This window comes from Eubalaena glacialis, chromosome 3, assembly GCF_028564815.1.
Source record: "Eubalaena glacialis isolate mEubGla1 chromosome 3, mEubGla1.1.hap2.+ XY, whole genome shotgun sequence".
NCBI classification, from domain to species: Eukaryota; Metazoa; Chordata; class Mammalia; order Artiodactyla; family Balaenidae; genus Eubalaena; species Eubalaena glacialis.
The window spans coordinates 167324710-167349758 of NC_083718.1; the positions used below are offsets into that span (position 1 = coordinate 167324710).

Below are 25049 nucleotides of genomic sequence, written 5' to 3' on the forward strand. Positions count from 1 at the left end.
GTGGCCCCACCTCGAGCACATATCCACTCTGAGGTCAGGGGGCCAGGATGCATGCTGATAGTTGCTTTTGTTACTGAGTCTAAGCTCATACTGCTCGCTCCACGCAGGCCAATAATTGAGAGACGAGTTGTTGGGGCAAGGGATAACGACTTTATTCAGAAAGCCAGCAAACCGAGAAAGATGGTGGGCTCATGCCCCAAAGAACCATCTTGCTTGAGTTAGAATTCAGGCTCCTTTTATACCAGAAGGGGAAGGAGTAAAGTCAAACACTTCCTGGTTCCCATCAGCCTCCGGAGGGGATGTGTTCATTTCTTCCTCCCTGCAGTCATTCACAGGTGGGCCTGGCCAGGATGTTTCCTGTGAGCTAAACAAAGGTATTTTAGCTTAATGCTCATTACCTGGGTAACAGGGTTCCCAGAGATGGGCCATTATGTATAATTTAAGCTTATAGGCAACATCCCTTTAGTGATTAACTTGTAATAGAATACAAAAGGTTCTTCCCTATTATACCTTTAGCACCCCAGTTTAGAGGGAGGGGAGAATCCTGGGTGCACAAGACACATAGGGGAAGAGGCTCAAGAAGGAAGGCTGTTTAACCTGTAAGATGACTCATGGTTTAAGATGAGGACTGGGAGCACCTGCTGGGCTTAGCCACAAAAGAGTCTTAGGTGTGCTTGGCAAGGGCAGGTCTGAGTGCTGGGGCAGAGACTGGCTCATAGCTGGTGGGAGTGAGTGGGAGGTGAGGACATCGAGTCAGTACGTGAAGACCAAGACCTCTGACTCAGGAGGCACAGTTGTGAGAGCCAGGAGAGAGATGAGGAGGTAGCTGCGGGAGACGGGGTCAAGGAAGGGTTTTGTTTTTGTTTTTTGGATGGAGAGAGGTGAGCATGCTTGGATGCTGGGAGAGCCTGGAGAGAAGCAGAGGTTGAAGAAACGGGAGAGAGTAAGGAGATGGGGAAGGAGGGCATCTGAGCACGGGGTGAGGGACAGATTAGAGCCTCGGCTGGAGCAGGCTCACGCCTTTTTCTGTGCTGGGGGAAAGGAGGAGGACCCGTGTGGATACGGTTGGTCTATAGGTCTGGTGGCTGAGACCTATAGAGCGTTCTTCTCAGGCAGCTTTTATTTTCTTGGAGAGGTAGAATGAAAACAAGATGGAACTGGCTAGAAGGAGAGTAGAGAAAGTTGAGAAGGCTACCAGCATGAACAGCAGCAGAGAGACCGAAGCAGGGAAGAATGAGGACAGTCAGATTGGACTGGAGAACATGAATTTGCAGTGGCCTCATGCTGCTGGCTTGATTCACACCAGCAGAGCCCATCACAGGGTGTAGAGGTGGGAAAACAAGCAGGAGGGGCAGAGGGACAATGGGGGTATTGGTACGATGGCAATTCATTCCAGTTTTATCTCAGCAAATATTTCTTACCCCTTGACTGTATATCAGGTGTGGGGTAGGGCCTGAGGATACATTGGCAAGCCAGGCAGATTCTGTTCCTGCCCTCGGAGAGCTTGCCCTCTAGTAGGGAAGGCAGACATCAATTTATTTAATTTATTTATTTAAAAAATTTTTGGGGGGGTATAATTGATTTACAATGTTGTGTTAGTTTCAGGTGTACAGCAAAGTGAATCTGTTATACAAATACATATAACCACTCTTTTTTAGATTCTTTTCCCATATAGGCCATTATAGAGTATTGAGTAGAGTTCCCTGTGCTATAGAGTAGGTCCGTATTAGTTATCTATTTCAGCAGTCCCCAACCTTTTTGGCACCAGGGACCGGTTTCGTGGAAGACAATTTCTCCATGGACCAGGGCGGGGGTGGGGGTGGGGGTGGTTTTGGGATGATTCAAGTGCATCACATTTATTGTGCACTTTATTTCTATTATTACTACATTGTAATATATAATGAAATAATTATACAACTCACCATAATGCAAAATCAGTGGGAGCCCTGAGCTTGTTTTCCTGCAACTAGATGGTCCCGTCTGGGGGCGATGGGAGACAGTGACACCCAAAGTGTGTTGCTTATGTCCAGTCCACTCCGTAAGATGCAGCTTAATTGTCACTTGCCACCAAATGATAGGGTTTTGATATGAGTCTGCAAGCAATTGATTTATTATGGTCTCTGTGCAGTCAAACCTCTCTGCTAATGATAATCTGTATTTGCAGCCGCTCCCCAGTGCTAGCATCACTGCCTCAGCTCCACCTCAGATCATCAGGCATTAGATTCTCATAAGGAGTGTACAACCTAGATCCCATGCATGTGCAGTTCACGGTAGGGTTTGCACTCCTATGAGAATCTAATGCTACCAATGGTCTGACAGGAGGTGGCGCTCAGGCGGTAATGCAAGCAATGGGGAGCGGCTGTAAGTACAGATGAAGCTTCACCTCCTGCTGTGTGGCCCGTTTCCTAACAGGCCACAGACTGGTAGCGTGGGGGTTGGGGACACCTGGTCTATTTTGTATGTAGTAGTGTGTATGTGTCAATTCCAATCTTCCAAAGTATCCCTCTCTTCCCCATGCCCCCCAGTTAACCATAAGTTTATTTTCTTTTTTTTTTAGAATTTTATTTGTTTTTTTATACAGCAGGTTCTTATTAGTTATCCATTTTATACATATTAGTGTATATATGTCAATCCCAATGTCCCAATTCATCACACCACACCCCCCCACCACTTTCCCCCCTTTGTGCCCATACATTTGTTCTCTACATCTGTGTCTCTATTTCTGCCCTGCAAACCAGTTCATCTGTACCAGTTTTCTAGGTTCCACATATATGCGTTAATATACGATATTTGTTTTTCTCTTTCTGACATTTCACTCTGTATGACAGTCTCTAGATCCATCCACATCTCTACAAATGACCCAATTTCATTCTTTTTTATGGCTGAGTAATATTCCATTGTATATATGTACCACATCTTTATCTATTCGTCTGTCGATGGGCATTTAGGTTGCTTCCATGACCTGGCTATTGTAAATAGTGCTGCAATGAACACTGGGGCGCATGTGTCTTTTTGAATTATGGTTTTCTCTGGGTATATGCCCAGTAGTGGGATTGCTGGGTCATATGGTAATTCTATTTTTAGTTTTTTAAGGACCTCCATACTGTTCTCCATAGTGGCTGTATCAATTTACATTCCCACCAACAGTGCAAGAGGGTTCCCTTTTCTCCACACTCTCTCCAGCATTTACCATTTGCAGATTTTCTGATGCTGCCCATTCTAACTGGTTTGAGGTGATACCTCATTGTAGTTTTGATTTGCATTTGTCTAATAATTAGTGATGTCAAGCAGCTTTTCATGTGCTTCTTGGCCATCTGTATGTCTTCTTTGGAGAAATGTCTATTTAGGTCTTCTGCCCATTTTTTGATTGGGTTGTTTGTTTTTTTAATATTGAACTGCATGAGCTGTTTATATATTTTGGAGATTAATTCTTTGTCCGTTGATTCGTTTGCAAATATTTTCTCCCATTCTGAGGGTTGTCTTCTCATCTTGTTTGTAGTTTCCTTTGCTGTGCAAAAGCTTTTTAAGTTAGGTCCAATTTGTTTATTTTTGTTTTCATTTCCATTACTCTAGGAGGTGGATCAAAAAAGATCTTGCTGTGATTTATGTCAAAGAGTGTTCTTCCTATGTTTTCCTCTAGGAGTTTTATAGTGTCTGGTCTTACATTTAGGTCTCTAATCCATGTTGGGTTTATTTTTGTGTATGGTGTTAGGGAGTGTTCTAATTTCATTCTTTTACATGTAGCTGTCCAGTTTTCCCAGCACCACTTATTGAAGAGACTGTCTTTTCTCCATTGTATATCCTTGCCTCCTTTGTCATAGATTAGTTGACCATAGATGCGTGGGTTTATCTCTGGGCTTTCTATCCTGTTCCATTGATCTATATTTCTGTTTTTGTGCAAGTACCATATTGTCTTGATTACTGTAGCTTTGTAGTATAGTCTGAAGTCAGGGAATCTGATTCCTCCAGCTCCATTTTTTCCCCTCAAGACTGCTTTGGCTATTCGGGGTCTTTTGTGTCTCCATACAAATCTTAGGTTTTAGGTCTGTGAAAAATGCCATTGGTAATTTGATAGGGATTGCATTGAATCTGTAGATTGCTTTGGGTAGTATAATTATTTCCACAATATTGATTCTTCCAATCCAAGAACATGGTATATCTCTCCATCTGTTTGTATCAACTTTAATTTCTTTCATCAGTGTCTTATAGTTTTCTGCATACAGGTCTTTTGTCTCCCTAGGTAGGTTTATTCCTAGGTAGTTTATTCTTTCTGTTGCAATTGTAAATGGGAGTGCTTCCTTAATATCTGTTTCAGATTTTTCATCATTAGTGTGTAGGAATGCAAGAGATTTCTGTGCATTAATTTTGTATCCTGCAACTTTACCAAATTCATTGATTAGCTCTAGTAGTTTTCTGGTGGCATCTTTAGGATTCTCTATGTATAGTATCATGTCATCTGCAAACAGTGACAATTTTACTTCTTCTTTGTCAATTTGTATTCCTTTTATTTCTTTTTCTTCTCTGATTGCTGTGGCCAGGACTTCCAAAACTATGATGAATAATAGTGGCAAGAGTGGACATCCTTGTCTTGTTCCTGATCTTAGAGGATATGCTTTCAGTTTTTCACCATTGAGAATGATGTTGGCTGTGGGTTTGTTGTACATGGCCTTTATTACGTTGAGGTAGGTTCCCTCCGTGCCCACTTTCTGGAGAGTTTTTATCATAAATGGGTGTTGAATTTTGTCAAAAGCTTTTTCTGCATCTATTGAGATGATCATATGGTTTTTCTTCTTCAGTTTGTTAATATGGTGTGTCGCATTGATTGATTTGCGTATATTGAAGAATCCTTGCATCCCTAGGATAAATCCCACTTGATCATGGTGTATGATTTTTTTAATGTGTTGTTGGATTCTGTTTGCTAGTATTTTGTTGAGGATTTTTGCATCTATATTCATCAGTGATATTGGTCTGTAATTTTCTATTTTTGTAGTACCTTTGTCTGGTTTTGGTAGCAGGGTGATGGTGGCCTCATAGAATGAGTTTGGGGGTGTTCCTTCCTCTGCAATTTTTTGGAAGAGTTTGAGAAGGATGGGCGTTAGCTCTTCTCTAAATGTTTGATAGAATTCACCTGTGAAGCCATCTGGTTCTGGACTTTTGTTTGCTGGAAGATTTTTAATCACAGTTTCAATTTCATTACTTGTGATTGGTCTGTTCATATTTTCTATTTCTTCCTGTTTGAGTCTTGGAAGGTTATACCTTTCTAAGAATTTGTCCATTTCTTCCAGGTTGTCCATTTTATTGGCATAGAGTTGATTGTAGTAGTCTCTTAGGATACTTCTGCGGTGTCTGTTGTAACTTCTCCTTTTTCATTTCTAATTTTATTGATTTGAGTCCTCTCCCTCTTTTTCTTGATGAGTCTGGCTAATGGTTTATCAATTTTGTTTATCTTCTCAAAGAACCAGCTTTTAGTTTTATTGATCATTGCTATTGTTTTCTTTGTTTCTATTTCATTTATTTCTGCTCTGATCTTTATGATTTCTTTCCTTCTACTAACTTTGGGTTTTGTTTGTTCTTCTTTCTCTAGTTCCTTTAGGTGTAAGGTTAGAGTGTTTATTTAAGATTTTTCTTGTTTCTTGAGGTAGGCTTGTATTGCTATAAACTTCCCTCTTAGAACTGCTTTTGCTGCATCCCATAGGTTTTGGATCGTTGTGTTTTCCTTGTAATTTGTCTCTAGGTATTTTTGATTTCCTCTTTGATTTCGTCAGTGATTTCTTGGTTATTTAGTAACATATTGTTTAGCCTCCATGTGTTTGTGTTTTTTACATTTTTTCCTCTGTAATTGATTTCTAATCTCATAGTGTTGTGGTCAGAAAAGATGCTTGGTATGATTTCAGTTTTCTTAAGTTTACTGAGGCTTGATTTGTGACCCAAGATGTGATCTATCCTGGAGAATGTTCCGTGTGCACTTGAGAAGAAAGTGTAATCTGCTGTTTTTGGATGGAATGTCTTATAAATATCAATTAAATCTACCTGGTCTATTGTGTCATTTAAAGCTTGCATTTCCTTATTAACTTTCTGTTTGGATGATCTGTCCATTGGTGTAAGTGAGGTGTTAAAGTCCCCCACTATTGTTGTGTTACTGTCGATTTCCTCTTTTATGGCTGTTAGCAGTTGCCTTATGTATTGAGGTGCTCCCATGTTGGGTGCATATATATTTATAATTGTTATATCTTCTTCTTGGATTGATCCCTTGATCATTATGTAGTGTCCTTCCTCGTCTCTTGTAACATTCTTTATTTTAAAGTCTATTTTATCTGATATGAGTATTGCTACTCCAGCATTCTTTTGACTTCCATTTGCATGGAATATTTTTTCCATCCCCTCACTTTCAGTCTGTATGTGTCCCTAGGTCTGAAGTGTGTCTCTTGTAGACAGCATATATATGGGTCTTGTTTTTGTATCCATTCAGCAAGCCTGTGTCTTTTGGTTGGAGCATTTAATCCATTCACATTTAAGGTAATTATCGATATGTATGTTCCTAGTACCATTTTCTTAATTGCTTTGGGTTTGTTTTTGTAGGTCCTTTTCTTCTCTTGTGTTTCTCACTTAGAGAAGTTCCTTTAGCATTTGCTGTAGAGCTGGTTTGGTGGTGCTGAATTCTCTTAGCTTTTGCTTGTGTGTAAAGCTTTTGATTTCTCCATGGAATCTGAATGAGATCCTTGCTGGGTAGAGTAATCTTGGTTGTAGGTTCTTCCCTTTCATCACTTTAAATATATCATGCCACTCCCTTTTGGCTTGTAGAATTTTTGCTGAGAAATCAGCTGTTAACCTTATGGGAGTTCCCTTGTATGTTATTTGTCATTTTTCCCTTGTTGCTTTCAATAATTTTCCTTTGTCTTTAATTTTTGTCAATTTGATTACTCTGTGTCTCGGCGTGTTTCTCCTTGGGTTTATCCTGTCTGGGACTCTCTGCGCTTCCTGTACTTGGGTGGCTATTTCCTTTCCCATGTTAGCGAAGTTTTTGACTATAATCTCTTCAAATATTTTCTTGAGTCCTTTCTCTCTCTCTTCTCCTTCTGGGACCCCTATAATGCGAATGTTGTTGCATTTAATGTTGTCCCAGAGGTCTCTTAGGCTGTCTTCATTTCCTTTCATTGTTTTTTCTTTATTCTGTTCCGCAGCAGTGAATTCCACCATTCTGTCTTCCAGGTCACTTATCCATTCTTCTGCCTCAGTTATTCTGCTATTGATTCCTTCTAGTGTACTTTTCATTTCAGTTATTGTATTGTTCATCTCTGTTCATTTGTTCTTTAATTCTTCTAGGTGTTTGTTCTTTAATTCTTCTAGGTCTTTGTTAAACATTTCTTGCATCTTCCAGATCTTTGCCTCCATACTTTTTCCGAGGTCCTGGATCATCTTTTTTTTTTTTTCTGGATCATCTTCACTATCATTATTCTGAATTCTTTTTCTGGAAGGTTTCCTATCTCCACTTCATTTAGTTGTTTTTCTGGGCTTTTATCTTGTTCCTTCATCTGGTACATAGCCCTCTGCCTTTTCATCTTGTCTATCTTTCTGTGAATGTGGTTTTTGTTCCACAGACTGCAGGATTGTAGTTCTTCTTTCTTCTGCTGCCTGCCCTCTGGTGGATGAGGCTATCTAAAAGGCTTCTATTTTATTTTTTTAAAAATTTATTTATTTTTATTTATTTTAAAATTTATATATTTAGCTGCATTGGGTCTTGGTTGCGGCAGGTGGGATCTTTCATTGTGGTGTGCAGACTCTCTAGTTGTGGTGCATGAGCTCTAGAGTGCATGGGCTTAGTTGCCCCATGGCCTGTGGGATCTTATTTCCCTGATCAGGGATTTAACCCATGTCCCCTGAATCGGAAGGCAGATTCTTAACCGCTGGACCACCAGGGAAGTCCCCATAAGTTTATTTTCTACATCTGTAACTCTATTTCAATTTTGTAGATAAGTTCATTTGTAGCCTTTTTTTAGATTCCACATATAAGTGATATCATATGATATTAGACATCAATTTAGAAGCTCCCATGTGAGAGGAGGGTGGTGGGAGGGATTCTGTGGAGCCCGAGTGTAGGCTGGATACAAACGGAAGGGAATGTAGGCAGGGCTGGCAGATTGGGAGAGGGTCACAGTGTCAGGTCTGGAGGTGCCCGTGAGGTCAACAAACATGGGCAGATGTTGGGGGAGAGCAAAGTGAGAGGGCTGGGGTAGCTGCGGTTAGAGAGCAGGATGACTCGTACCTGCCTCACCCTTTCCTCCTCCCCTCCTGTTACAATAACCGAACTTTACTTTTCCTGTCGAAGTCTGAGCCTCCATCTGGGCTCTGCACCCCATTCCCTCTGGATCTCTTGGGGACCTTGACCTCCTTTCCCTTCTACTGGATTCATCTCACCACTTTTAAATATTCCCAAGCCTCTCTCATTATAAAAAAAAAAAAAAATTGTTCGACTGCCCCCATTCTCTTGCAGCCAATACCCTTTAATTTTCTATTCTTCCCACAGCCACCATTTTCCAACCAGTTGTCTGCTCTTGCTGTCTCCATTTGCTTGCCCTTCACTGTCCCTCACTTTGTTGGGACCTGGTTTCTGCACCCCATTCTCTACAGATGATATTCCTGCCATGGGTACCAATGACCATCTTTGTTAATCCAAAGAACACTTTTCAGTCTTTATGTGATTTGACCCATGACAGTGTTTGGCACCGATGATCACTTTCTCCTCTTCCTAGAAACTCTTCTAGAAACTTCTCTTGGTTTCCGTGACATCAACTTCCTCCTCTGTGACATTGTTTTCCCTTGGCTTCTATGATACCAGTTTATCCCACAGGCCCACTCCATTTGGTCTTTAAGCCTCCATCCTAGGGCATCTTCTCATCTCTCCCCCAAACAGTCTCTGTACAGTATTAGACAGTCTCAGGGCTTAAGTTACCACCTACCATAGAGGCCCAGATATAAGATAAAAACCAAATTAAAAGCAATCCCCTAGCTTCCCAATGAGGAGACTCTCCAAAGAGTTTGGAGCCTAATTTGAATACATAAACTTTTAGTGTGGTTGAAGTACTGATGTACTTTATTAACTTAGTTCGCTATACATTAAAAAAATCACATATTATATAAGACATTGTAGTAAGACATTTTTTTTCTCCCCTCATATTTTATGAAACAATTTTATTTAAACTTTTAACATTTCTCTTTAACACCTGGGTCAGTACCATTAGAGCTTTTGTTTGTTATCATTAACCTTTTATAGAACACACAAACTTTATTTTTGCCCAAGTTATTTGTGTCATAGTGCTTTTTGAATCTGTGTGTGATGCTGGAAACTTTATTCTTTGCCACAAAAACCTGATTGCATAATATTAGGTTGCATAAACTAAGAAAAAAAAATCATCTAGTAGGTGTGTATTTGTCATCTCTACAACATAACCAATTTCTTTATTGTTCTTGAAGTGATTTTTTTTAGAAAGGTTTGCTTAAAAAGACGAATACTTGCAATTATAAGGTCATACCCCTAGGAATAATGATTGAATCTGTGTGAAATGTCTTTGCCTCCATTTTTTTCTGATTCTACCAGCGACCTCCATGCATATCCAAAACCTCATTGATTGAGGTTATTTCAGGCTAACGAATTTTCCCCAAAGAGCATTTTGTTGTTCAAAACGTGGTAATTGAGAGCCTGCCCCATAATTCAGGAGGTTTTGTAAGGACTGGAATATAAGACAAATCTTTCCTACAGCAGAGATAATTTTGGAGCAAAATCTTATCTCATATTTAGATGTTTTGCTGACAACTCCCAAAGTGATATCTCCTGGCCAGGGCTTTTCCCTCTTACACCCAACAGCTTGCTAGACGTCTCCACCTGGGTGCCAATCACTCAGTGGGTGAACGCATTTTTATTGAGTGCCTACTACGTGTCAAGCACTGTTCTGGGTACTAGTGGATAAAGGGGTGAACATGACAGAGCCCCTGTTCTCAAGGAGCTCATCCTAGTGGGATGATACAGAGAATAAACATGTAAACAAATAGGAAAATTTCATATACTAGTAAATGCCATGAAGACGATAAAATGGGGTCATATGGTAGAGGGCGACTGTGTGGCCTGTGTCTTTCATCGGGGGTGGGTGGGCCACAAAGGACCGCCTGTAGGAGAGGATGTTGATTTGAGATGAGAATGCTAAGGAGGCAGTTGTGTGAAGCTCTGGGGAAGAGCATTGGCAGCAGAAGTCAGAGCAAAGACACCAAGGTGGGAGAAAGCTGGTGTGTGTGTGCGCGGGGGTTGGGGGGGGGTGGGGGAGAGCTGGGGGGTGTTGGTGGGGGGGGGTGCGTACGAGAAGGGGAGGAGAGGGCTTAGGAAGATGAGTTTGGAGAGGTAACCAGGGCCTAACCAGGTAGGGACTTGCGGGCTATGGCAAAGAGTTTATCTTCATTTTTTACGGCCCTGATGGGAAGTCACTTGGAGGGTTTTAAGCAAGGGAGTGAGTTGGCCTGATTTACATGATAGAAAGATCTCTCAGGCTGCCACGTGGAGGAGGAATTGAAGAGGAGCAAGAGTGGGGGCAGGGAGCCAACTGAAGGTATCCAGTGTTCAATGAGGTGGCACTTGGAGATGGTAGGAAGGGAATGGACTTTGAACATATTTTGGAATTATATCCAACTTGACTCACTAATGGTGTGGATGTGATTATGCGGAAAGAGACACCTAGGTCTTTGAATCAAGCAGCTGGGTGGACAGGAATAACATCTTCCAAAGTGGAGAAGACCAAGAGGAAACATAAATCTGTTCTCTGTTGCGGGATTAGGAGTTCTATTTTGGATGACCAACAGGAAGTTGGATGCATGAGTCTAACACTCATGGGAGTGGTTAGGTCTGAACTTAAAAATGTGAGAGTCAGCAGTTTATAGGTGATTTTATGGATGGTTCTGGACAAGATCACAGAGGGGAAATGTAGATAGAGGAGAAAAGAGGGTAGAGAACCAGGCCCTGGGGCATCCTGTGTTCAGAGATCAGCAAGAGGAAGAAGAAACCATGGAGGTCAAGAAAGACCCATCAGTGAGGTGGAATTCAGGAGAGGGTGCTGCCTGGGAGCCAAGGGAAGATGGTGTTTAAGGAGGGAGCTCTCAACATCCAAATGTTGCTGAGGGAGTTAAGATGAGGATGACCAGTGGATCTGACAATGTGTCGGCCATTCATGACCTTGACAAGAGCAGTCCTGACTGCAGTGGTTAAAGTGGTGAGGAAGTGGAGCTGTCAAGTGTAGACAACGTTTAGGGGATTTTGGTTTTTTTGTAAACAGGGTAGTAGCTGGAAAAGGATGTGATGTCAAGAGGGAATTTTAAAAAAAAGAGAGGGACTTCCCTGGTGGCGCAGGGGTTAAGAATCCACCTTCCAATGTAGGCGACGCGGGTTCGATCCTCGGTTGGGGAACTAAGGTCCCACATGCCACGGGGCAGCTAAGCCCACGTGCTGCAACCAAGACCCGACACAGCCAAAAATAAATAAATAAATATTAGAAAATAAAAATAAAAAAAGAGAGAGAGGAAAACCTTATAGGATATATTTATAGAAAGGAATCGTGATGCAGTGGAGGTGAGAGGTGATGGGGTCCAGTGCCCACATACAGTTGAGGGCGGGGGTACCAGGAGCAGGGATGCTTCATCCATGTTATAGGGGAGAAGGCAGAATGAAGGGGCACTCATGCCAGGAGGCTGGCAGACTTGGTGGTGGGGGATAAGTTAGTGCTTGCCTACTGCTTCTATTGCCCAATGGCACAGGGTGCCTGGCTCTCGGCTGAAATGGTGGATTAGGAGAATGGGGGCTGGAGGTTTGGGGAAAGAGAAGGTATGATATAGTTATCTTGGAGAATAGAGTTAAAGTTTTAGGAAAACGTAGAATTGCTTAGAGATGCTGAGTGCCCACTTGATCTTTGTGGCTAGAAGTTGCACCTGAAACCAGCCGGTCCAGTGGTATTATTCTCCAGGTGTTCTGGAACAGGGGCCACATGGAGAGTTGGGTTTAATTGAAGTTAGGGTCTTGCCTGGGGGGTGATGATAGAAGCACAGAAAGGCAAGGGAGTGAGGTTAACTACGAGTCGGCAATGACATGGGGGCCCATGGACTCTAAGCTGGGGAAGGAGGGAAGGTGGGGATATGAAGGGGGTGATGGACATTGAGATAATGGGGTTATTGACTAATAGATGGGGCAGAAGGATTGCTGGAGTGGGAACGAGAGAGAGTGAGCTACACAGATAGGAGGTTGTGCAGCTCTCGGTACACACAGGGTCTAGGTGTGAGCACACATGTGGGCAGGTTCAATGGGTGGAGAAAAAGATTGTTGGAAACAAGAAAGTCCAGGAACTGAGAGGTCAAGGTTTTGGGTGTGAAGTCGCCAGGAAGGATAACAAGTGTCTTAGTAGCGAGCCAGGGTTATAAGGCAGTCCATGAATGAGAGGGGATAACCAGGTATCTAATTTGTGTCTCAGACTAATTCGTCTGAAACGGAAGTTATCAGAGGTTATCAGGTGGAAGTTATCACACCTGCTCCTCCACTTGGTAAGTGGCACCACCACCCAGAGCCAGAAACCTGGGCGTCACTTTGATTCCTCTCTCTACCTGATCCCCACACCCAACCAAGTCACCAAATCATTTCGATTCTATCTCGTAAGCATTTCTTCAATCCAGCTACTTCTTTCCGTCACCACTGTGCACACCCTAGTTGAGGTCGCTGTTGTTTCTCACTTGGACCGTTGTGTCAGGCTCTAAACAGAGAGCCCTGCCTCGGCCCCTCCGCACTGTGACCAGACGCTGTAAATTAGATCGTGTCGCTTCTGTACAAAGCCTCCCCAGTGACTTTTCATTGTTCTTAGGATAAAGTCCAAAATCATTAATGGAGATTTCCAGAGAAAGCACTGCATGATCCGGCCCCTGTCTACTTCGGCCCGACTCCTACCATGAGCCCTCCTGGGTTGCTTCCTGTCCTTGGCATCAGGTTTGCTCTCCCTTCTAGGCTTTTCATATACTCTCCCCTCTGCCTGGAATCCCCTCCCCTCTTTGCTTGGCAGAATCCTCCTCTTTCTCTAGGTGTCAGCTTAAGAAGTCCCAGGGACTTCCCTGGTGGTCCAGTGGTAAAGACTGTGTGCTTCCACTGCAAGGGGGCACGGGTTCGCTCTCTGGTCGGGGAACTAAGATCCCACAGGCTTCGTGGCACGGCCAAAAAAAAAGAAAGAAGTCCCACGGAAGCTTTTCCTGGGGGCCCGGATGTTGGCTCCCCCTCCCCCTCTCCCAGCACCTCCTGCTTCCCCAGGTGTCACGAGTTCAGCAGCCATCCTCTTCATAGCATGTAAGCTCCACGAGGTCAGGGACTGTGCCTGATTCTTCCCAGACAAATCCTGTGCACCTGGCACGGGGCTTGTCACATAAAAGTGAACAATAAATATTCACTGACCTGAATTGGATGGAAGATTCTAGAGGTGGAGCAGTTCTGGGTGAAGGCAAGGTCCGGGGTGTGGTCCTGCAAGTGGGTAGCTAAATGGAGTGGAGGAGGAGGTCACAGGACTCGAGGATGGCATGGAATGAAAAGGGCAGAGTGACACGTGGGCGGTCCCTGCAGCCCTGGGCCGTGAGAGAATACCAGAAGACTGCGAGTCACGTGCTCAAGTCTTTAATGAACGAGGAGAAGTAGGTGCAGCCATGGGGGTGGGTGGAGGGTGGAGGAGAAAGATGGCAGGGACTAAGAGAGGGAAGAGTTTTCAAGAAGATGGAGGTGGAATGTCAGAGAGTGGTGGCCTCAGGCTGGTCAGATGGTGTTTGGTCTCCACCTGGCTCAGTTGGCTCAGGACTTGAGACTTCTGGGAACAGTGCCCATGAAGAGGGCTGGCGTGGGAGTAGTCAAGGTCCTAGGATGCTCTTGCCCTGTGTTGGACCCAGCAGCAGCCCCTGGAATGGGGAGCCTGGAATCTCAGAGGGTGTTGCCTGTGGCTTGTCTGCTGTCCTGCATGCGGGAGCTGCCTTGGGCTGAGCAGCTTGGGGCCGTCTGGTTCTGAGCTGGTCGAGAGGGCCACCCTGTTCCCCGGGGTTGGGTGGTCACAGCTTGGTAGTGGGGGCCACCTTGTTTCTTGAGGTCGGGAGTTCAGTGGATGGTATTGGTGCCCTGCCCATGTCCCCTTTCCTGGGGGACATCCACTCATGGCTTATAGCTGCCCCTGGAGAATTGACCTTGACTGAGTGGGAGCCACCTACCCCTCCTGCCAGCCCTCCTGCTTGGGGTGAAACCAATGACTGACGGCTATGGGAGTTCCTAAGCCTGATGCCCTTTCCTCCGTGGGGACAACGCTGTGGTGGGATTTATGATCCAAATGCCCTTCACCCCATGGGGATCAATCAGGTCAAGGCTGAGTTTCCCTGAACACACACCCTGCTCAGCTCCTCCCCCTCCCTATCCTGCTTCCTCTGTTCCTTCCTTACATGCACACAAATTCCTGCCACTGGCTCTGCTTCCAGGGACCCTGACCTAAGATGCGGTGACGCTCTGATCTTGTTCCATCATCAGGGGTGGGCTTGGAGGCTCTCCAGGGATCATGGGGGACACAGCCCCCTACAGATTCAGTGGGCTTGGAAGGTCCCCTTTCCTCTTTAGGCCAAAGTTTCCTCACCTATAAAAACCTTTAAGCTGTGTGCAGGTACCAGACATGGAATGACCAGCTTCCCAAAAGCTTCCGTCTTGGGAATGACGCTGCTACTTCTCATCCATCCACAAATGGTGCCTAATAACTATTTTTAGATGAACAAGTAAAAGAATGAATGAAGGTGCCCACGTGTGAACTGAAGTTTTTAAACTATTTGGTGGGAGACTGAGTCAACCAAAGATATGTAATATGGACTTATTCAGTGTACCTGCATAACGCCATTCCGTTCAGACCTAAGCTTCCTGCTGCTGTGTCCTCACTGTATGATGCGGGTGGATACCTTGGGAAAAAGTACCAAGTTCCCCTGGAAAGCTGAAGAGGCTGGCACGATGTTCCTTCTTTCGAATTCTAGCTCCCAAACAATGGAGTTGATTAATGGATGTATACTCCCTATGAAATGGTGTCTCCTAAATGATTTAGTATCTATCAGCTCCAGTAGCAATAAAGAATAATTGCTGAATACCTTAAAAAAAAAAAAACAACCTTTAGGCTGGATGAGTTAAAACAACAACAACAACAACAACAACAAAACACACAAGCAAGGAAACACCATGCTGAACTCCCTGGGCTAGGTGTGGTGGAGGATTCAGGTTCAGATAAACGAGACACGGTCCCTTCTGTCAAGCAGCTCATAGCCCGTTTACTCATTTAACAAAGTTTTAGTGAAGGCAGCAGGGAGCTGGATGACTCATCGTCCTGTGCGTGAAGGGCTCACAAACTCATGCGGAGAGGACCCCTCCAATTCAGGGAGAATGGCAGAGGTACAGGCGAGGCTGGCGCACGGAAAAGGTGGTTAAGGCTGTTCCTGGGGTTTGAGGAAGCGTCCCAGCGGAGGGAGGAAGCGCATTCCAGGCAGAGGGAACAGCATGTCCAAAAGCTCCTGGCACGACCCAGCGTGATGTGTCTGGTTGGAGATCCGCAAGCCCTTTGGTGTGTTATGATGGTGTGAGGAGGGTGGGGGGGTAAGGCTGGGGAGGTCAGCGGGGCCAGGTGGAGGGCAATGTGGGTGGTGGTCGTGGTGGAAAGACTGTCAGAGCAGGAGGAATATGTGGTCAGATTCGTACACAACCGCTCTGTCCCCGTAGAGGAGGGCAGATGGGAGAGGCCCAGTGGGAGGTGGTCAGGCTGTGGGGTGGGAGAGGAGGGGTAGATTCAGGAAACATTTAGGGGTTGAAATTAAAACAAAAATTTTTTTTCTATTTCTTTATTTTGTTTATTTATTTATTTATTTATTTATTTGGCTGTGTTGGGTCTTCGTTGCTGCACGCAGGCTTTCTCTAGTTGCGGCGAGCGGGGCTACTCTTCGTTGCGGTGCATGGGCTTCTCATTGCGGTGGCTTCTCTTGTTGTGGAGCACGGGCTCTAGGCGCACAGGCTTCAGTAGTTGCAGCATGCAGGCTCAGTAGTTGTGACGCACGGGCTTAGTTGCTCCATGGCATGTGGGATCTTCCCGGACCAGGGCTCAAACCTGTGTCCTCTGCATTGGCAAGCGGATTCTTAACCACTGCGCCACCAGGGAAACCCTAGAGGTTGAAATTAGTGGGATTTGGTGCTGTACTGGGAGGTGGGGTGTGAGGGGCTGGGAGATGGGGTGGGGATGAGGATGTCAGGCTAGCTCCTGGCTTAGACAATTGGGTGGATGGCAGTGTTATTCATGGCAGGGGGTGATCCTTGAGGAGGGCAGGTTTGGGGAAAGATGACATGGTCAGTTTGGGGGTTGCTGAGTGGGAGATGCCTGGGGGTCTCCCAGACAGTTGTCCCATGAGCCATTTGTGTGTGTTCTGGGACTCAGGGCCAGTCTAGGCTGGTTTTGGCCGTTATCAAGGTCTGAGTGGTGTGTATAGGGGAGGATGAGGGATTGTGTAGCCAGTAAAGAGAAGGGAAGTTCCTCATCCTTGAGGATCTGTGAGGGACCCGTTAGCTTGGATGCTCTCCGTGGGTGCCTGGCCTGTGGGCATGGGCCTCCTAGACACACTGGCAGACTGCCCATCCGGGACGTGCTCTCGGCACTGCCTCACGCACAGCAGGTCTGCCTCTCCTACCCTCCAAAGGACTTATCTCTGGGGACCTGTGCTGGGCAGGGTTAGGGAGGCCGGAATAGGGGAGCCATGTGCACTCATCTGAGGGACACTTGCTGAGAACCAACTCATGCTGGCACAGGGTCTCCTGGGGTCCCTCCCCTCCTGCTTTGACCAGCCGGTTGCAGAGTCCAGAGACCCTTGGGTCAGCCTCTGGGCTTCCCACCACATCCTGGGGGCATGCTCTGTGTGTGGTGTGTGTGTGTGTGTGTGTGTGTGTGTGTGTGTGATGGGTAAACCTGGATCTGAGGTTCCAGGGCTCAGAGGCCCACTGAGTGGTCTTGGCCTCCTCTCCAAGGTCCATTGTGAACCCCCCTGCTTTCCTTCCCATCACTCCCTCCCTGGTCTGCAAAACACTGAGAAAATCATATTTATTAAGGGTTTGACATACCCTATCGCCATATACAAAATCCCCTCCAGCCATCAACCTTCCTCCCCAGGGGCTGAGGACCCAGAGACCGATTTGCTTCCCAGCATTGGCCCCTGGGTGGGTCTCCTGAGCTCCACACCCACGTTCCTCACCTGCCCTGCCGTGGCCTTAGGGAGCAGGCAGAGGCTCCGGTGGTCTCAGCCGCCGACCTCACTGGTTATGGATACCCACCTGCATCCACTGTGGTTGATCCAGCCTTCATTAGGACAGAGTTCCCATCCTGGGGGTGCTCCCCCTGGGAGAGGGCATACGGTGGGCATGTCTCGGGCAGGCGAGTCCAGTGCTGAGACCCCCGGCGTCTGGAGCCCAGGGTCTCCAGGCACCTCTTGCCCACCAGGTAGGTGACCTCACTGAGGTTGAGCAGGATGCAGAGCATGGCTGCGGCCACCACGAGGTACGTGAAGACCTTCTTCCCTGTGGGCCGGGAGATGTAGCAGTCCACAGTGCGGGGGCATGGCGACTCGGAGCAGGCCAGCACGTGGAGCATGTCATAGTCCTGGTAGAGGCGGTGAGAGATGTAGAGGAAGCCGGAGTCGACGGCCGCCTTGAGGAGGAGACTCAGCAGGTCCGTCCACCAGAGCCCGCCCCGCTTCTTGTCCAGGTTGTCATACAGGGATGGGACGTCGGGCCCGTGCTTCAGGCGGTGCTTCCGCTTGCGCTCCTGGTGGTGGACCAGACGCATGACCACGAGCAGTGAGGGACACGTGACCAGGATGAGCTGCAGGGCCCAGAGGCGCACGTGGGACGCGGGGAAGAACTCGTCGAAGCAGACACTGGGGCAGCCCGGCTGGCGGGTGTTGCAGATGAAGTCCTTTTGCTCATCGCCCCTCACCTGCTCGGCCGCCACCGCATACACCAGCACGCGGAAGATGAAGACCACGGACAGCCAGATGCGCCCCAGTGCCGTGGAGTACTTGCTCACCCCATTCAGGATGCCCCGCAGGAACGCCCAGTTCATGCTGACTGTGGCCTTTGTTCCTCGTGTGGACGATCTAGACCAGGGGGTCACAAGGCCTAGGAGAACCTGGAAATGGGAACCTTCATTAAGGGTGAGATTGGCAAACCATTTCACAACCACCGTGTCATCATGTCCACACTGGCAATGACTCGGTGGGGTAAGGATTGCCATTGTCCCCATTTCACGGGGGAGTAAGCTAAGGCCCAGAGAGGCACACGTCCAAGGCCCACGGCTGGAAGTGGTAGAGCTGGTCTTGAACTTCTATCTTCCAGTTCCAAAATCAGGGCATATTTTATTCTACAAAGTAATAGATACATGTGAAGGGTAATCATCCTGCACGGATGTGCCCACCAACCTCATCGACTCCAACCTTCAGGCCTGCGGGCTCACATGAATTCTAAAGAAATAGTAACAAAGTGTGGGTTGGATGATCCGCTCTCCCATCAGCTGCCAGGGCTGGACCTGGCAGGATGGGAGGGACGTGTATCTTTTCTTTTGGCTGCATTGCACAGCATGCAGAACTTCTCCTACCAGGGATCGAACCTGTGCCGCCTACAGTGGCAGCATGGAGTCTTAACCACTGGACCGCCAGGGACATCTGAGGGATGTGTATTTTTTTTTTTTTTACAGATTATTTTTTTTTAATTAATTAATTAATTTATTTTTGGCTGTGTTGTGTTTTCGTTTCTGTGCGAGGGCTTTCTCTAGTTGCGGCAAGCGGGGGCCACTCTTCATCGCGGTGCGCGGGCCTCTCACTATCACGGCCTCTCTTGTTGCGGAGCACAGGCTCCAGGCGCGCAGGCTCAGTAATTGTGGCTCACGGGCCCAGTTGCTCCGTGGCATGTGGGATCCCCCCAGACCAGGGCTCGAACCCGTGTCCCCTGCATTGGCAGGCAGATTCTCAACCACTGCGCCACCAGGGAAGCCCGGGATGTGTATTTTTATCCTTCAACTTTCTCCAACTGAGCGCCAGCATGAGCCAGGCCCTGTGCCTGGTGGGCAGACCCCGGAGTAATATCCATCCTCATTCTCCTCTCCGGCTCCAGGATGTCCCCAACCCTGACATTCCCTTCCAAATGAAACAGGCTCTTTGGAACCATGGTGGCTTGGTATCATCCTGCCACCCCTTCTTTTGGTGCTGAGCCTGAGGGCTGACTGTCCTGACCACAGTGGGTTCCTCTAGAATTCCAACCATTCCAGCCTTTGGGAGGGATTGGGGAAGGGACAGAGCTAAGATTCTGGCACGGTCCTCCCCCCACCATCTACCTTTTCTTTCAGGGACACCTCCCTTCTCCGTCTGCTCGGTGGCTGTTTGCTGCCCACACAGGCCATCGGTTCATTCAGGCTGTGTCCTGCGTGCTCCTTCCTCCACACCCCTTACCTGCAGTGACATCTTTTTCCATCTCTGGCCCTGGGCCCTCCCCTATCCCTGACTCAGGTATCAGCATCTTCAAACCTTGTGCCTCTGGGACACTTTCTGAGCGCCCTCCTCCATTGTTTCTGGAAGAATGCCTCACCGGTACTTAAATGGTCTGTTTACCTGTTTTCCGTGCCAGACTGTCAGCTTCTGGAGGGCAGCCTCCGCATATCATTCGTCTCTGATTCCCCAGGACTCAGCACTGAGCCTGGCCCAGTGAACACACAATAGACATTTGCTAAACCCAGTCGAAACCCCACTTCTTCCTCATCCCTCCTCTTATTTATCTCTTCTCTAGTCTTCTGTCCTCCCTTTGGTCTGGCAGGACATTCGTTCCCCTCCTTGGGGCTTCCCTGGGGTTTCTCCAGAGATCCTCTGTTCCCCCTACTCCTCCCTGAAGTCTGACCCACAGCCCGAGGTCCCCTGGGGATCCTCAGCCCATCCCTGCCTCCCAGCCCAGCCTCCTTCCCGATTTGGTCCTCACCTTTCTTGGGTCTAGCAGCCACTCTCCTGTCCCTGGGCCGGTCTCTCTGCCCGTCTGCCGGAGGGCCTCCTGGAGGCAGCTTTTTTTCCTCACTCCCCTGCTGGGGGAGCTTTCTGAGCCAAAGAGCCAAATGAGAGCGATCGGGTGGGCAGGCAGGTAGGCGGGCGGGCTTGCGGGGCACACGTTCAGAGCAAACACCTGTGTCTCTTCTCCCCTGGCCCACGCCTTCTCTGCAGCTTGGCCAGGCATGGCTGGGTCTGGCTCCCCGTGCTGGCAGGGAAACTGCCCGAGCAGGCGCAGGAGCCTGGTAGCCTTGTGTTCGGGACCTGGTCAGCACCAAATGGCGTTGTCCCCGTCCGCCTCCCATTGCCCTATTGCCCCCGTCCCCCTGTCCCCAGGCCTCTCTCCTACCCTTTTCTCTGGAAGCCTGGTTCTGAGGCCCTCAGCAGCTGACATCTATGGAAAGGGGTGACCTTGATCCAGTCCAGGATTGCATTCTACCCTGGCAGGACATTTCTGGGGACTAGAGCTTGGGCTTCTGGTGAGTTGTGTAGGGCGTGGGAGGGCCTGCCTATGGTTCCTCTGGACAAGGGCACCGCTGCCCTGGTGGAGACAAGGAATGCAGGTCGCAGCATGAAATGCACAGCCTCCCTGTCAAGCCTCCATGGGCCTGGGTTTCTGGGGACGTCGGAGCGTGACCCAGTGGGGGCTGCAGAGAGGCCTTGGGCCTGGAACAGTGAAGGTTAATGTGCAGCCAGGGAGGGGCTCCTCTGCCTCATTTCCCACAAGCATTTATAGAGCACTTCCTAATACCAGTGACTAACGCTTATGTGGCCTTCTTACAGCCGGCTAACCCCATCCGCAGTCGTGAGCTCATCCAGACTCACAGCCCCACCAGCTCAGTATTATTAACCCGGTTTGGAGAGGAGCTGTGGTCGCTTTCTCAGAGTTCCACTGGAACTTGTGTTCAAATGCAAGTGTTATGACTCAAAAGCCCATTAACTTTCCACCGAGACACGCGGTTCCCCATGTAATTAAGCTCCATTCTCTTTGCAGACAACCCACGGGCCTAAAACTGCAACTGGGGATAAAGGCTAGACTTGAGCATGAGCAAGGAGCATGACCCCCCCAGGAGTGCTGGGGGCTCTCTTACCTGGTTAGATCAAGTGCGGCCCTTTGCAGGGGCAGAGATGTTGACCCCATGACCTGATAAGGCTCGCAAATGTCGAAGGATCAAAGGTCACCTTGAATCAGTGAATGAATTGACTTTTATTAAGCCCTGACCGTGGGCACCACACATTGAAGGCATGTGCACATCTGTTCTCGTATTAAGCCCATCCTCACAGCGGCAGCCCTGGCGGGCGGTGGCGGGGGGGGGTCCTCATCATCTCCGTTGTACACGAAAGGAAACCGAGGTTCAACTCCGAGGGGTAACTTGCCCAAGGCCACACAGCTGGGGCAGGCGGCAGGAGCTGGGGAAAAGGGATCTGAACCCAGGTCGTTGGACCCTCCCTCTTGCCTGTCCCCACTCTTGGTACAGCGCTCCCACCCCCAAGGCTGCACCTTGGCTGCCGGGTCCTTCCAACCCAGGCCTGACCAGGCAGCCCCTCACAGGATGGTTTTCTTCACGTGGTCTCGAGGGTGGTCTGGTAAGAGAGGAGGGGGAGCGTCTGAGCCCAGAAAGATGAGGTCGCCCAAGCGGAGGTCGTCCTGTTTGGAGGAAGAGGTGGCCCAGTTCCGGCGGTGGCCCAGGCCCGTGGCCCGGGCTTTCCTCGCCAGCAGGCACTCGCGGCACCTCTTGCTCACCAGGTAGGCCAGCTCCACCAGGTTGAGCACAATGCAAACGACGGCCGTGATCACCATGAAGAGAGTGAAGATGTTCTTCTCCGTGGGCTTGGAGATGAAGCAGTCCACCGTATTGGGACACGGAGCCACGTGGCACCTGACCATGCGAGGGAGGGTGTATCTGAGGTAGAACGAGTGGAACACGTGGAGGAAGGCGGCATCCACGCCGGCCTTGAACACCAGGCTGCAGACGTACGTCCACCAGAGCCTGCCCCGCTTCTTGCCGGGGTCCGGGTAGAGGCGCCCACCGTTCTTCCCTGCCGCCTTTTGGTGCTTCTTCTCTCGGGCCTCGCGGTAGGCCACGTGCATGACCACGAGCAGCGAGGGGCACGTGACCAGGATGAGCTGCAGGGCCCAGAGGCGCACGTGGGACACGGGCAAGAACTCGTCGAAGCAGACGTTGGAGCAGCCCGGCTGGCGGGTGTCACAGTCGAAGTCCTTGTGGTCGTCACTCCACACGCGCTCGGCCGTCACCAGGTACACCAGCACGCGGAAGATGAAGACCAGGGACAGCCAGATGCGCCCGAAGGCTGTGGAGTACTTGTTGACCCCGCTCAGGAGCCCCTCGAAGATCCCCCAGTTCATGGTGGCCCCGGGCGTCAGCCGCTACTGCAGGGAGAGGATGACTGTCATCTCCCAAGTTTACAGAACACTCACCCGCAGCACCTTATAGAACAGCGTCGCCGGGTTGGGTCCTCCCAGCCACGGCGGAGCTAGGTTCTATGATCGTCCCCTTTACAGCTGAGGGAAACTGAGGTTCAGGGGGCTTCTGCAGGGTCACACACGATTAGGTGCAGAGCTGGGACGTAAGCACAGGTCATTCAGCCCAGAACCCAACTCTTACCCATAAAAGTGGGTGAAAGCAGGTCCGGGGAGCCACTAGTCCTCCCAGGTCTTAAGGAGGTGGGACGTGCTCACTTCCCTCTCTCTCCCAACCATGGCCCCCCTCCTCAGCGAGTCGGACCTGGGGCTGACTTCTCCTTTCCTTTCTGAGCTAGGCTCTCTCCCCTTAGACAGCTTCCTCCCAAGGGGGACCTGCTCTTTGCCTTTTACTTGGCTTGGGGGATGGGGCTAGAGAGGAGGCTGGAACCTTGTCCCCAAACTCCCGTCTGGTCTAACACTATAAATATCCAGGCAGTGTCCTGCTCACATGCGGCTCACTTGAAGGAAGGCCAATGGCAATGCAGCTGAAACAAAAGGGAGGGAGCGATGATTCTCTTGATATTGATACAATAGGCTTCATAGAGTAGCCTGGTATTCCTGTGCTTCCCGAACTGGTGTTCCATGGAACCCTGCTCGATAGGCTGGCAACAGAAGCAGCAAGAGAAAAGGATTCTATTCTGTGCTCAAGAAAAGTAGGCAAGCACTATGTTCAGTGCAAAGTTAAATAGGTCCCTTGACTTGACCATGCGAATAAATTCACATTATGAATCTCCCAAAGGAGGACAGATTATGTAGCATTGCACCAACTCCTTTGACTAGAGAACCCTTTTTTTGTCATCTTGTAGAACAGCCTTGTCAAGACACCGAAATGGGAAATGCTGCTCTGGTCAGTTCTGCTGGCGAGTTTGGTGTGATGAACACACAGCAATCAGATTTACCTCCAATTAAGGAACGTGACTATGGTTCAGAGTGAGGGGTGCCCATGACCTCTCTTGGAATTCCTCTGCCTGGTTCCTGGGGTGTCCACTGAGACCTATGCACGGTGGTTTTACCCTACTGGGCTCCCTGGGACCTCAAGGAGCCTGTCTGCACAGCCTGTTGCTCTAAGGGGTTAGTGCTGGTCCAGGCCAAAGGTGACTGTGCTGTCCTGCCCCCCCCCTCCCCCACTGCGTGATCCACTGCAGATGGGCAGGGTAGTGATAAAAGCCAGCATTTATCGGGTGTTTATACAGTGCCAGTACTGTTCTGAGCGCTTTGCATGAATCAATACAGCAACTGTATAAAAGGGTATATGTTTTATTCCCAATTTACAGATGAGGAAAGTGGAGCCCAGAGAGGTTTGCTCATAGTTACACAGCTGGTAAGCAGCAGAGCTGGGATTTGAACCCAGGCAGGCTGGCTTTGGAGCCCACACTCTGGGCCTGGGCCCCTTTCCTTAGGTTTCAGGAAGCTGCCTGCTGTGTCCACTCCCTCCTCCACCAGGTGAATCCCCAGTAGGGGAGGCTGGGGGTGACTCTGCTCCCTGCCCTGTCTCTCCACTGTCCTGTCTACACGAGAATGCGGGCCCCGGCTCTCAATCATCCGCTTGTCTTTGCTCAGTCCTGCTTAAGGTGGGCGGAACTCCTGGCAGCTTCTCAGGGAACACCCAAGGAGGCTCTAGCCCAGGGGCTCTCTGCCCAGCCCAACCTGGGGTTGGCGGGGTTTTGCAGGCCCAAGGCAGAGCTGCCCCACCTGCTCAGCTCCTGGCCCCTCTGTGAGCCCCTCTCCCACTCAGTCCCTGGCTCCCACCTCTGCTCAGCTGGGGAGAAAGGGGGAAAACTCAGAGCAGAGGAGGGAGGGGCCCATCTTCATTCCTCCACCATCAGGACGCAGGGTGGTCTTGTGTCCAGGCCACTCCCCCTGCTCTCCACCAGAGAAGTCTCCCCCTTCCAGGTGTGCCGAGGGGCAGGGCACATCTGGACACCGGTGGCCTTACCTGAGTGGCTACTCCTCAGGGCCCTCTGGGTACCGGCTCCGGGCTGCCAGCCGTCGAACTCAGCAGGCAGCCGGGACTCATGTCAGAACCAGGGAGAGTGTCTGGGGAAGCCCGTTCCTAGGACAGAGCCTGCAGATTTCGGCAGGCAGCCTGGGTGTGCCCCCGGCCAGGAGGAGGAGGAGCTGCGCCAGGCACGGCCATTGGCTGGGCCCCAGCCTCCCCAGACTGCCTCTGATGAGGCCCAGGAAATTTAGGGGTTCCCTCCTCCCAGGGACTGAGCCCCAAATCCTGGCATCCGTTCGGGGACAACCACAGGTTCACTCTGACACCCCGCTTGTCTTCCCATCCCTGGCCTTGTGTGGAAGAAGCCGAGGCCTGACCTGGCTTCTTATCCTTTCCAGAAATTTCCACTGCTACTTCTTGGGACTCTATGGGCTGCTCCAGACTCTCCTCCCTCGCTAGTTGCCGCTCAGTGGCCTTCTGTTCTCACAGCTTCAG

General features: G+C 49.0%; 2 protein-coding genes across 2 annotated transcripts; both read right to left on the reverse strand.

The window, feature by feature from the left end:
* Positions 1-17366: 17366 nt before the first annotated feature.
* GJB4 (gap junction protein beta 4) lies at positions 17367-18167 on the reverse strand. Its single transcript, XM_061186826.1, has one exon. The coding sequence runs from the start codon at positions 18165-18167 to the stop codon at positions 17367-17369; it is 801 nt and encodes a 266-aa protein (XP_061042809.1).
* A 3509-nt stretch (positions 18168-21676) lies between these two features.
* GJB5 (gap junction protein beta 5) lies at positions 21677-22498 on the reverse strand. Its single transcript, XM_061186827.1, has one exon. The coding sequence runs from the start codon at positions 22496-22498 to the stop codon at positions 21677-21679; it is 822 nt and encodes a 273-aa protein (XP_061042810.1).
* Between the last annotated feature and the right edge of the window lie 2551 nt (positions 22499-25049).